Genomic DNA, 13,689 nt, shown 5'->3' with positions numbered 1-13,689 from the left:
GATGCTTCATCTGCTTTGCGTTTGTGTGGAGCCCTGTCAAATACCGGTCCATTACGTGAACAGTGTCCATGAGTTTGGTTTTTTTTTCTTTTTTTTAAATTCATTCATACCCCAGGTGCCTCACACTTTAGGAACATCTGATCACACCCTGTTGAATAAACACATTTGAAATGCACATCTCATTTATTTCTCTAGGTTAAGAACCTCTAGATTTGTCATTTGTCTTTGCCTTTTTTCCCATCATCTGATGTCCTCTTCACCAGGTTATGAGCGGGAGCTCACCTTTCAGAGAGGAGATGGCTCCTTTAGCGCCTTTGGAGAGCAGGACTCATCTGGAAGCACCTGGTATGTGATAAATATACCAGGTCTGTCTAAAAGAAAACATCAGTAACATGCTCATATAACTGAAAAACTCAGGAAAACTAATAGCAGGTAGTCTCTTTGCACAGGCTCTCTGCTTTTGTGCTGAGGTGTTTCCTGCAGGCACGGCCCTTCATCAACATTGATTCCAACGTGCTGCACAGTGTGGCAGCTTGGATAGCCAGCCAGCAAGGGCATGATGGGAGTTTCTTGGAGCCCGGCAGGGTGATCCACACCGAGCTCCAGGGAGGCCTGGACGGGCCTGTTTCTCTCACGGCCTACGTCCTCATCGCCCTGCTGGAAGACGCTAGCGTCAAGGTGAGATGCCATTGTTTAGGCACACTTTCCAGGGACATTTTGAGAGATTAGTGTGGGTCCGCCTCTCAGACTGAAACATGGGGAGCAATTTTATATTCAGCTTTTCCTTTGCTGAGTTAGAAATATTTTTAATATTTAATACTTATTTTAGTTTTAGTTATTTGATTTTTGATTGGCTTTTAACTCTTTAAGATTATTTTTCTGTCATACCTATTTTATTGAGCTATGTGTCTCCTTATTTAAGTTCCTTTTTATACATTTTCTGTTTATTATGGTAACTTTTAACTGTAGTTACAAAATAATTGCTGAACTTTAGGATAAACAAAATATTGTGTTAACTTGTGACACATGTTTGGGTGGTGACTCATATTTTGAAGTCAAAACTTTCCATCTGCAGTCATTTATATTTGGAAGCAGCAAGCACATAACAGAGCAGGCATAAATGGAGAAGATATGCCACAGAAGTCTTAAAAGCATAAAAACAATGACCTGGGGTGGAGATGGGTTGCAAAGTGCCTTGCAGAGTGGCTTGCAGATGCAGTAGCAACAATGGACAGGCTGAAGAAGCTTAAACAGTGTTCACTTTATAAGAGTTACCAAGTAGACGTACAAAAAAACTTCTTGTGCATTTTAATTATCTAGGCTTCTGTAGTATTTTTAATGTAAAAATCAATTTAAAAACCAAAACTGACCATGCCTTATGGTTATTATCATTAACCAATCGATAAAGAGAAAGTCTCTGTTTTCCTCACATTCATGGGTAAGATCTAATTTGGCCTGACATTGTTACATGTGCCTGTACCAACCTGTCGTCTCACCTACTGCTGCCCTATTCCATATCTGTCAGGCTCTGTATGAGACCAAGGTGTCTGCAGCCGTGATGTACCTGGAGACCCATCTTGCTCTTGGTGTCTCCAGCAACTACAGCCTCAGTCTACTCACCTACGCTCTGGCTTTGGCAGGGAGCTCCAAAGCCCAATCAGCACTCAATAATCTGACTGGACGAGCTGAGATAAGAGGTACAACAGCAGCTGTGTCTTAAAAGCCAGTTTAACATTTGGGGGACATAAGCTTTCTCTGGGGGTTGTTATAACTTCATGCACCTCATTCTCATAGTTTCATGCAAATCTACATTGTTTGATTGTGAACAGAACTGTTACATTCAGTTAAAAACATTTTTGGATCATACAGTGGTTTTACTTGAAGAATGGTGTCCTTTAGTCTTTGTATGATTAATTAGTCTGTATAATAAAAATCACTATTATAAATAATTATTTCTTATTTTGAAAAGTTCATAGCTAGAAAACTCTGTTGTAATGGTAATGTGGCAGACAGCTAGACAGGACCAAGCTCCAACCTCCAGGTCAGTTTGGTGAGGCCTAGAAAACAAGCCTGTCCCTATGCCTCACCTCTGGTAATTTTAGTGACTGAATCGGATGTTGTTTCTTTTATTGGTGTCTTTCTCAGCATTTTAATTGAATTATCTGAGAGTTAGCATGGCTGGAAAAATAATCCACTTCTTGGCTTTGACTTTTAGCTATTTGTGGGAGTCTTTACCCCAGATATTTTTTGATCATCTTGCTTCTCTTTTTAAAAATAAATCATCTGAATTATGCCCTGTCTTTCTGTGAGCAGACGGTGTGCCGATGTGGTTCTCCCTGGATGACGGCCTGTCCTCATCGTGGCAACCTCGTTCATCTGACATTGAGATGGCGTCCTACGTGTTGCTGTCTCATTACAAGCTGAACTCAATCCCAGAGGGTCTGAACCTAATGAAGTGGCTCAGCCAGCAAAGAAACCACAGAGGAGGATTTGGAAGCACTCAGGTCAGATCTTAACTCCAAACAGAAGTACATGAATGTAATCTTCAAATTATTAAGATTGTACCAATCCTTAAAAAAAAATTTTTCACGTCATTATAGAAATAGGGGTGACATGGGTCGCGAGATTGAGACACAGGCATTAGAGTCTCTTCATGCGTGTTTTTTTTATTTTATTTTTTTTATTGGTTTTTCATGTGGAATTACCAAAAATAGAGAGGGTATAGCCTAACATTTGAAACAGGAAAAGACCGCCGTGTAATCGATTTATTTCAACAAAGTAACTGTATTTTAAATATCACCTTTTTAAACGGTAACTGTAACGCAATACAGTTACTCATATTTTGTATTTTAAATACGTAACACTGGTACATGTATTCCGTTACTATATATATATTCATTCCCCACTCACCTCTGTGGGCGGTTAATCCCTCAAGCTCGGGTCCTCTACCAGAGGCCTGGGAGCTGTCCTCCATGTCTGCAATGTTGCCCTCTGGTAGTTCGATCCCCTCAGTTCTGACTACCTTCCCTCTCTTTGTTATCATCTGACTACACTTGTCAAAAACTACATGTGTCAAAAAGCAGAGCTCATGCAGAACTTAATGCATTGTGTTTATCTGTGCCATGGAGCTCTATCATTATCCAAAAATGATTAAAAAGACATCAGTGGACAGGGCTGCCCTGTTCCTTTAACACCATAAACAGACTAATTGTAGTTTATTTAGATTCAATCCACCTTCCTGCTGGCCCGAATTGTCACTGGAGCCACAAATGTTGGCATACATCACTGACTGTGATTGTCTTCTTTCCAAATCTCTGCAGTGGAGTTTGGGAGAGTAAAGTTCACCTGAGCCACAGGGACACAATAACCACATGATAACTACAGACATGCGAGGATGAAATAAACCGGAACAAAGACGTCAGGGGGGAAAAAAAAGCTACACAGGCTTTTGATTTCTGCATCATCTTCTTTTTAACACCAACAAAACATAAAACAGACTTGTTGGCCCTGTCAACTCTAAATAAAGGACTTTTTCTCTACTGATTAAACTGGATTCATGTTTAAAAAAAAAAAAGTCCCCAACTGTGGTTATATGTCACATCAGAGGGCAACTGTGGCCGTCTGGGTATGTAGTGACTAAAGACTTATTAACCTCTTAGCACACATGGCCACTCGTACATGCAGAACATGCGAGGCAGATGGGGAAACTGCCAGTAGATCCGAATACAGCACAGTGAGTAAAGCCCAGTGAGGCGTTGTCTGGCAAAGATTTTCTCTACAACAGATGCACAGACATGTGCTGAATAGCAGACTCCCATCCTCAGCTGTAAACAGGAAATCAGCAATGAATATCAAAGCAAAGGATCATCAGGGATTGAAATCCCCCACATCACAGACACACGTTTGCTTACGTGTACCATGTGACCGCGAGTCTCGTTTTTTCTTTCAGGACACAGTTGTGGCTCTCCAGGCTTTGTCTATGTTCGCGGCTCGCATTGGGTCGCACGACACTGACGTCACAATCAGGGTGGACATCGACCCTTCGACCACTGTCGCCTCCTTCCAAATCAACAACGAGAACTACCTGCTCCATCAGAGCCAACAGGTACACAGATGAGCCAGCGTTATCGGAAAACAGCGGCTGAAGTATTATCCAGCAATATTTGTGGGGATGAGTCAGATATCGGCTGGTTATTGAAGGCTGTCAGCAACTGATCAGAGCAGAGTTCATGGAACAGTGAAACAAATGATTACATCCAGCATGTAATATTATACAGATAATTCAGCTCTGTCATATTCCCTCATATTGAAAGGAAAAACGTGGAACTATATTATATTTCCTAAAAATGCCCTAAAAGATTTACTGCTTGGTGTGAGTCAGTCTTCTAAAAGGAGTTGCCTACTCCTTTTAGTCCAGTTAAGGACTTAATTTAGTTTTTAACAGTTGTTTAGTGCACAGCAATAAAAAAAACTGCAATAATCTGTCAATAAAAACATAGAGATTGTTTTTTATGCTTTAGATTACTCCAGAAGAAAGTTTAATCCTGCAGGTGACAGCAGAAGGTCGTGGACTCGCCTTGTTTCAGGTAACAGGACATGTCACTCGTGTAATAGCACCTCCTGCTGGTCTGTGTTCAGTCTGCTGAATGGTATAATAGTAAGAACAATAGTTGTTCAGATTATGTCAAAAACAAAGCCACTTAAATTGTGGTAGTTAAAAAGTTAAAGAACAGAAGCACATATGTCAGACTGCCCACTGGGTCAATGCTGCAGAAAGCTTTAGTGAAATTCTGCAGAAGCTACTTACAGCAAGTACTTTTAACTAAAGAAACAATAAAGAAGCTGCATTTTTCCTTTAAACCTCTGTGTGATTCTCATTCTTATTCTGTAAATTTGGTTCTTCTCTTCCTTCAGCTTAACGTTTTCTACAACGTCAGGAACAAGGAGATGAGGAGAAGGAGGCGAGAAGCTGGCGAACAGGAAGCGTTTGAGCTGTACGTCGAGCTGGTCGACAGCGAAGTAAACTCTGCACATCTGTACATCTGCACCAGGTGAGCGGGTCGGCATCTGTTTCTTCACATGCCAACAGCTTGATGCAACAGATTCATCAGCACAGCAATCAGCAGGATGTGTGAGAAGCGTTTCCAGCGATCATCGTCTGTTTACAAACAATAAAACATAATCAGCCAAAAGCACCAGATGTCAGTTTGACAACAGACCCGAGAAAAACTGAAACATTTGTTAGAAATAACCTTTTTGAAACCAATACATCTCCAAATATATTTATTCACTTTTGGAAAGTGCCTAAAACAATACACAGATAACTTCTAATCACTGTGGTTATTTGGTCTTTGCTCTGACAAGTTTGCTGAAACATTTAAATTAATTTCTGTTCATCAAGAAATTATTTTTTATTGCTCCTTCTTTTTAAATAAATGTATCATTGTCGGTAAATTTCACCCTAATTATGTTTATACTCTTGAGAAAGTTCCAAAGATAAATAAAGGAGTACTTTATAGCAATTAAATTTATTATTTTAATTTACAAGAAACTTAATACAGGCTAAGAGTCAAATAAAATTTGATTTGATTAGAATAACATTTTGAATATCATTTAAATGTTTTTTTTTCTTTTCCTTTGTGTGGTGTTGTGGTCCTCTGCAGGCTGGTGTATGGTCTGGGCCTGAGTGCAACGGGAATGGCCATCATGGAGGTGGGGCTGCTGAGTGGCTTCAGTCTGTCGCCGGTTGGCATCGAGACTAACGACGTTGTAAAGAAAGTGGAGACGCAGCTGGGAAAAGTCATCCTGTACCTGGACTCAGTGAGCGGCTCACAAACACTGATGTGTCTGAGTGTAAATACTGAAGCTTAAGTTATAAATTTATTTCCAGGTGACAACGCTGGAGATGTGTGTCCAGATTCCTCTGATTATTGAGTATAAAGTTGCCAAAGTCCAGGAAGCTACGGTCGTCATCTATGATTACTACGAACCAAGTAAGACTTCGCTCATATGCTTATATTAATGGATAATCATTTTACTCTCCCCTGCAAATACTGTGTTTTGCCCAATAAAATCAAAGAACTCTTATTTAAAATGATATATAATTATAACACAAAAGACAAAGTGTTGTTGTAACAACATGGCGGAAACTCTCTCAAACGTATTCATTCGTTGTATACATGTGACATTGTTTCAGACTGAGAATGAATTGAGGTGCAAACTGTTTTAACTCTTTCCCTTATAAACCAGCTCTATTCTGATTAGTTGTCCGCCGTTAATGGAAACTGGGAGTGGGGGGCTTCTGTGCAACTAGCCAAAGCAGTGTGGCAGGGATGACTGTATTATCTTAACAACATCATAAATAGCAGAAAGTAGAAAAAATTGCTTGAAACAGAGCATTTAGAGCAGTCTGAAGGCTGAGCTGGATCCTATGGCTCACAGAGATCACTTCTGTGTGTACTCAGCTCATTATATGAAGCTTATATGAAGACCACATTCAAGTTCATGAACAAATAACAATTAAACAGTATACTGTTTGCACAGGGACACAGTTGTTATCATTTTCCCCTGAAAACGAGGGACTGTATAAAACAATTCCTAAACAGTTAATGCAATATTGTAATTAAGCTCATTAAAGTCAAAGTGAAAATCAGCACTTTAACCTCACTGAGGCTGTTTGATCCACTGTGGTAGTAAACGGAAGCAAAATGACACAATAAAATGCACGATTGTGTAGAAATATATGGACCTAAAGCAGAACATGTCCACTTTTATTTTTTTACTTTCAGTTTTGATGTTTTTATAATCTTGTATATGGGGAAAATGCATGCAGTATGATCCAAACCAGAACAGCCTGTCATGTCCATGTAAACACACCGAGGACCTCCACTGACGTTTTATGAGTTTTTTTATGCTTTTGTTTAGCAAGAGTTTAGCACTGTGTGTTCACCCAATCACGCGAAAAACCTGTGATTAAACAAAATGTATTGGCCTGAATGATTGCTACAAGCCTTTTTCTCTAGAACAGGGGCGTCAAACATAAGGCCCCAGGGCCATAATGGGCCTGGCAAAGACTCCAATCCGGCCTGGATCAGGAAATCTGGAAAATTTGAAGGAGTGCACACATTTTTGAAGTTTTAATTGTATTTTAAAGCTTTTCCTATTGATGACCCCCCTCACTCCCATTGCCCATCACTCTACACTAGGGGTGTGCAAATCCAGGCCTCAACGGCTGGTGTCCTGCAAGTGTTAGATGTGTCCTTGATCCAACACAGCTGATTTAAATGGCTAAATTACCTCTTCAACATGTCTTGAAGTTCTCCAGAGGCCTGGTAATGAACTAATCATTTGATTTAGGTGTGTTGACCCTGGGTGATATCTAAAACTTGCAGGACACCGGCCCTTGAGGCCTGGAGTTGGACACCTGTGCTCTACACCAAAACAAATAAGTAATAGATGAACAATTAAATGACAGAAAGTTCTACATTTTTAATGTCTAAAAATGTACACTTTTATACAGTGGATTCAGAAAGAAAGAAGAAGAAATTTTCTTTGAATGAACCAAAAATGTGTATTTTATATAATTATAGGACAGTCTGGGCAATGAACCAACTTTCTCTGTAATTTCACACATTTATCATGTAGTTTTGCTGCTCCAGCCAACTTGAGATAAAAGAGTTTTGAGTTTGACATTACTGCTTGTGAGGTAATGAAAAAACATTTACATTTTAATTTAATAATACATTTTTACATGCTTTGTGATAAAACAATAAATTGGGTATCAAAATAAGGTTTAAAAATATAAAAAGCAGAAGTATATAAGAATGATTTTCAGTTTAAAATATACTGCAAAACTGAAAATTCACTGATAGCGGCCAAATTTTACAGTTACAGTGGTCCCTCGCTATCCGGTTGTTCAGTGATGACGTGACGAATCCTACTTCCGGGCCTAAAGTAGTCTGCGTTTAATATGGCTTTTGTGTTGTTAACATGTTTAATGTTTTTTATTTTATTCTATTTGATCTCAAAAAGCTCCTAAAACAGTCAGTGATCACTGTTGACCTCTCTCGGCTTTTATTACCGCTAATCATTTATTTAAGCTCAGTTTTTAAAACCTTAGTATGTAACTACAGCCCAGCCCATGCAGCAGTACATGAATGACTAACCTCGTATTGTGGATGGATTATCTCAGTTGTTCTCCTGGCTGAAGTTTGGTCCTTTTACAGCATCCTGCCATGCGATTACATTTGTTCCTGACCACCGAGAACACTCACATTAACTTTTATCGAGTGGAAAAAAAGTTAGCTTGTTTATATTATGCTAACATAGCTGTGTCACTAGCGGTCACGTAGCACATCATTATATACCAGCTAGCCCAACTTCAGTAACCCTACAAACGTCACTGCTGTTTAGTTTTCTGTCTTCATTTATGCTGGAAGTGATAACAGAGCTGTACGGTTTAATTTGTTTCCAAAACCCCGCAGTCAGGACATGCTATATTGCAGAGGTGGGACCAAGTCATTGTTTTGCAAGTCTCAAGTCTTTATCCTCAAGTCTCAAGTCAAGTCTCAAGTAATGTCAGGCAAGTCAGAGTCGAGTCTCAAGTCACTGGTGTAAAAGTCCAAGTAAAGTCACAAGTCTGAAATTTTGAATTTCAAGTCCTTTCGAGTCATTAAAAAAAACGAAAAAAAGAATGTTGCAGTTATATGATAAATGTAAATATTAGACCATGTAATTTTTAAATCTGTGTTTTTCTCAACACATGACAAAATAGTGAACTTAGAAAATATACACAAATTGTGAAATTGCACCTCTTTAAAATGCAGCTCAATTAAACTTAGCTCCAAGAATAATTTTCACCGACAGTTCTGAGATAAGCTGCATGTTATTCTTGGATGCGGTTGTAGGACCGGCTTTAAAATCGCATGACAAAAATATCATACACATTAAAAAAAAACTGCATCACCAACGTAGCCTGGAAAACATTTGCTAGTTAGATGAAGTCAGCTATCTCATCGTAGCATATTTATATGCATATTTATAATCATACGGTTCTTGGAGTGAGTGCATACACTCATGAAGTTTAGTAACTTCAGGTCACTGCAACAAGCCCAGGTACAGTTTACCGACGGATGGGTACAGGACCTTGAAATGCACCGTGTAGAACGAAAGACCATCGTACGTATCATAAGTTTACCAGTCTCACAAATCGTCGTCATAAATACACATTCATTAACCGTTTATTAATAGGACCTTTGAGCTCAACGATAATTAATTAGTAGTGGAAATAATTTCTGGTTCGCATCACAGAAATGTAGCAGTGACAATAATACTGTATGCTGTAATCGTACTGGGCAATTAGTGATACAAAAAACCTGTTTTATCCTGTGAATAAAAGTATATGTTTTTGTCAATGTACCATAATAACAGAAGCGAAACGCAATATTGTGTCAGGACAATTCACTATTTATGCACAATAAACAAAGGAGCATAGCGCGACAATTTCTGTTCAGCGCCAGACTTGCTTGTAACCTATATCACCAATTATGTTATGAAAATGACGTATTAACTACTACAAAACACTGACCTTTGTGTAAATGCTTGGAGCAGACTAACCTGTGAGCTGGAGTGTTCTGGGACGTTATATTTGATCTTGGCTGCAATCCAGGCCATCTGTCGCCTGTGTGTCACTTCGGAAACATGGCTCGAACAATTTCTCTTCAACGACGTAATCCGATAACAACCGATCTCTTTACCCGTCGGCTTCCCGTGGCTGTCATTCGACCGGCTATTGCAGTTAATAATACAACAGCTTCTTGCCATTTTTGTGTTTCTTTTTATGGCTGTATAACTGATTTCAATTGAAAGCCTGCGTGCGCTAGTACCTCTTGCCACAAGTTCCCAGAATCCTTTGCGGTTCTACCCGTGAATGACGTCACATTTTCAATCTCTATATAATATGCATGTTAAATTTTATATTTGGGGTAAAATATCAAGTCTTTTCAAGTAAATCGGTTCAAGTCCAATTCAAGTCCCAGGTCATTGGTGTAAAAGTCCAAGTCAAGTCACAAGTCTTAGAACATTTTTTCAAGTCAAGTCTAAAGTCATAAAATTAATGACTCGAGTCTGACTCGAGTCCAAGTCATGTGACTCGAGTCCACACCTCTGCTATATTGTATTTAGATAGAAGCTAGCGAGCTAACTCCCTGCTAACTTCTAACTCCAAATGTCATAAATTCCGTTTTCATGGATGCCTGGATGTTAAACTCAATTGTTACACGTGGTAGAGCAGAATGCTGATCATTTTATTAAAGATGAAAGACTTTAGACAGTTTTTCAACTCTCAGTAATGCCATAGTGGTGACATGTGGTGTGCCTCAAGGGTCGGTTCTAGGCCCTGTACTTTTTAATTTGTATATGTTGCCTCTCGGCAGTGTCATCAGGAGGCATGGAGTGAACTTCCACAGTTACGCTGATGACACGCAGCTGTACATCTCCGTGTCTCCTGATGACACCAGACCAATGGATGCCCTTTTTAACTGTATCTTGGATATAAGATCTTGGATGGCAGAAAACTTTTTACAGCTTAACCAGGACAAAACTGAAGTTTTAATTGTCGGTCCTGAGGCTCAGAGAGAGAAACTCTTGTCTAAATTAGAGGCATTTTCACTATGTCCTTCACTACAAGTGAAAAACCTGGGTGTTATTTTTGACTCTGAGCTTGGTTTTATCCCACATGTTAAACATGTAACCAAAATTGGATTTTATCATCTAAAAAATATAGCCAGAGTCCGCCCTATTCTCTCTCGGGCCAACACGGAGATGCTGATGCATGCTTTTATTACCAGTCGCATTGATTACTGTAATGCCCTGCTCTCTGGTCTTCCTAAGAAGAATATTTCAACTTTACAACTCTTGCAAAACTCGGCAGCTCGTGTGCTGACGAAGACCAGAGGGCGGGCCCACATTACACCGGTTTTAGAATCGCTGCACTGGCTCCCCGTGTGTTTCAGGATCGATTTTAAAGTTCTTTTATTGGTTTTTAAATGTCTTAATGGTCTTGGGCCTTCTTATCTCTCAGATCTGCTTTTACCATACGAACCCTCGCGGACCCTGAGGTCCTCTGGTACTGGCCTTTTGATTGTCCTTAAAGTCAGGACACATACTCACGGAGAGGCAGCTTTTCAGTGGTATGGTCCTCGTCTGTGGAACAGCCTGCCGGAGGAGCTCAGGGCCGCAGAGAACGTACATGTTTTTAAGAACAGGCTCAAGACCCACCTTTTTAATTTAGCTTTTACTTAGCGTTTATTTATTTTTTATGCTTATTTATTCTATCCTGTTATTCTATTATTAATTTAGGATTTACCTAATATTTTTTTGATTTTATTCTTATTCATTTTTTAATCTTCTTACTCTATTTATATTTATATTTATATTGTATCCTGTTCTTATTTATTTTATCATTTTACCCTGTATATATCGTATTGCGTCATATCTCCAGTGTTTCCTCGGAGGGCGCTCTCTGCACCGGGGCTGTTATTGACCGTGGCTGCTGGGTCTCTGGGGTCCTCTCAGCCTGGCTGGGGGGCTCCTTGGCCTCCCTCCTGCTGTGTGCCCAGCCTGGAGGCTGCGGTCTGTGACCGGCTCCCGGTGCAGACGGCTCCCTGTTATAATGTTTCCTCACTTGGCTCATGCGAGCCCAGCCCAATTTTTACTCTTTAAGTGTGCGCGTGTGTGTATGTGTGTGTGGGTGGGGGTAGGGGGATATATGTGTATTGAGAGTGTGGGGAGTGAGTTGGAGGGTGGGGTGGGCTGCTTTTAACTATGTAAAGCACTTTGTGCTACATTTTTTCTGTATGAAAAGTGCTTTATAAATAAAGATTGATTGATTGATTGATTGATAGTGATCGTTTGATATATGGACCTGCAGCGGAGTTTAGACCCAGACACGGCTAGTGACGTCAGACTGAACAACCGGATAACGTGGTTCACCTTTGCGGCCATGCTGTTTTGCAGATTTTTGGGGGGCAATTTTGCATGCTTTTATTTATTTGTTTATTTATTTTACAGTGCATTTTGTTCTGCGTCCTGATCGGTTGTAGACCGTTGTCAGTCAATCTTGTGCCGTGGTCCTGTACAGTACAGAATGCGTTCAGCTTGTCAAATTTACATAAATCTTCGATCGCTAGCAGACTCTGAAGTGCTGTACTGTATGTTTGTAAGTTTTCAAATCAACGAACACAACAATGTCGATGAAGTGTTTTGCACCGTCAAAGGAACCTGTGGTAGCACCCAAAAGGCAGGGGAAGATGCTACCATCGCATAAAAAGTTGGACTTCTGGACATGCTAAAGGAAGGTAGATGTTTTTCGGACCATAAGGCACACCGGTTAAGCAAAGCAAAATAGTCAGATAAGTCAAACTTGATTCAACTCATTCTTCTTGCTTCCCTTACTTTCGTACAATTGATCCATTAATGTTCAATTCTCTGGCAGCTGCTCTATTCCCATGTTCTGGACCTGAAAACAGGGTTTGATCTTTGGTTTCATTCCATAATACTGGACTTATTTTTCTATGAAGATTTGAACTTTGAGAGTTTTTAAACAAGAGAGAAACGTGTGAAAATGTTCATGCCTGTCTGAGAAAAGTGTATAAAGTGTGTAGTGAGGGGGTTTGCAGCCTTAAAACATCTATAATAATTGTAAAAAATAAAGTTGGCTTCTTTGCAGGTTTCACCTATCGCAGGTTATATTTAGAACGTAACTCCTGCGATAAACGAGGGACCACTGAAAATAAAAATCATTATTTTTATATATATATAGATATCTATATATCTATATATCTATATATAGATATCTATATATCTAAAACTGGTGATTTTGTTTTCATCCTTCCCGTCTCAAACATCCTCCATCTTTAATCATTAAAAAGAAACAGCAGAAACACAAAGGCAGAAACTGAAACCGTTGATCTCTAAACCTTCACGTCCTCCTGCAGGGCGGAGGATGGCGAGGGCATACACGTCGCAGTGGAGGAGCAGCATATCTTCCTGCTCACTCTGCGGGGACAGCTGCAGTCAGTGCAACGTAAACGGCGACTTCATTCCCGACGAAGCCATCTTCAATGCATCAAACAGGAACAGTGTCCACTTCAGTCTGAGTGGTTTTCTGCCCATACTGCTCCTCCTCTTCATCATCTTTGAATTGTAAACATGTCTAAACAAAAAGCTGCACATATAAATCTGTCAGGCTCGGTTCAAGGTTGTGGGGTTCTTATTTTGTTTCTGACTAAAATAGAAAACTGTGTTAGAGATGCAGAAAGTCACAGGACTCTTCTTTGTACTGTCCAAAAATAAACGTGACTGATAAATTTTGATTTCCGTTGCAGGTTTTCTTCCCTTTGTGTCCTCATTTTAAACTCCCCTACACTCACCGACTTCAGCTGTGCTGAAGAAGCGTGCATGTACCTGTGAAAGAAAGCTGGTGCGTGTGACAGGATATGAAAAACACTTGGTTCACAATAATGTTAGCAGCTGGGCGTTTCTTTTGTCTGTAGAAGCAAACATTTAAATATGATTTTGAGGTGAAGTCCCCCATTAAAAGCTTATACAGGAACATGTTTTGGTCCAAACAGAGATCATTCAGGTTCAGAGGCGTGCTCAAAAAGTCAGAGTTTTCACTGTCACCAAGGT

The 13,689-nt window shown here is 39.8% G+C and overlaps 1 protein-coding gene across 1 annotated transcript in view; it reads left to right on the top strand.

The window, feature by feature from the left end:
- Positions 1-13,369, top strand: part of cd109 (CD109 molecule) — a 46,467-nt gene extending 33,098 nt beyond the window's left edge. The window contains exons 24-33 of the mRNA XM_085432640.1: positions 264-345; positions 450-678; positions 1,526-1,697; positions 2,314-2,504; positions 3,950-4,105; positions 4,521-4,586; positions 4,915-5,051; positions 5,664-5,820; positions 5,891-5,993; positions 12,996-13,369. Of these exons, the coding sequence (XP_085288766.1) occupies positions 264-345; positions 450-678; positions 1,526-1,697; positions 2,314-2,504; positions 3,950-4,105; positions 4,521-4,586; positions 4,915-5,051; positions 5,664-5,820; positions 5,891-5,993; positions 12,996-13,207 (1,505 nt within the window). The 3' untranslated portion in view covers positions 13,208-13,369. The remainder of the gene's footprint in view (positions 1-263; positions 346-449; positions 679-1,525; positions 1,698-2,313; positions 2,505-3,949; positions 4,106-4,520; positions 4,587-4,914; positions 5,052-5,663; positions 5,821-5,890; positions 5,994-12,995) is intronic.
- Positions 13,370-13,689: the final 320 nt, after the last annotated feature.

Source organism: Copadichromis virginalis, linkage group LG15, assembly GCF_057382275.1.
Source record: "Copadichromis virginalis isolate Kocher_CV1m ecotype Utaka linkage group LG15, C_Virginalis_male_GT1.1, whole genome shotgun sequence".
NCBI classification, from domain to species: domain Eukaryota; kingdom Metazoa; phylum Chordata; class Actinopteri; order Cichliformes; family Cichlidae; genus Copadichromis; species Copadichromis virginalis.
This window is presented reverse-complemented; position numbering and strand designations above follow the sequence as displayed.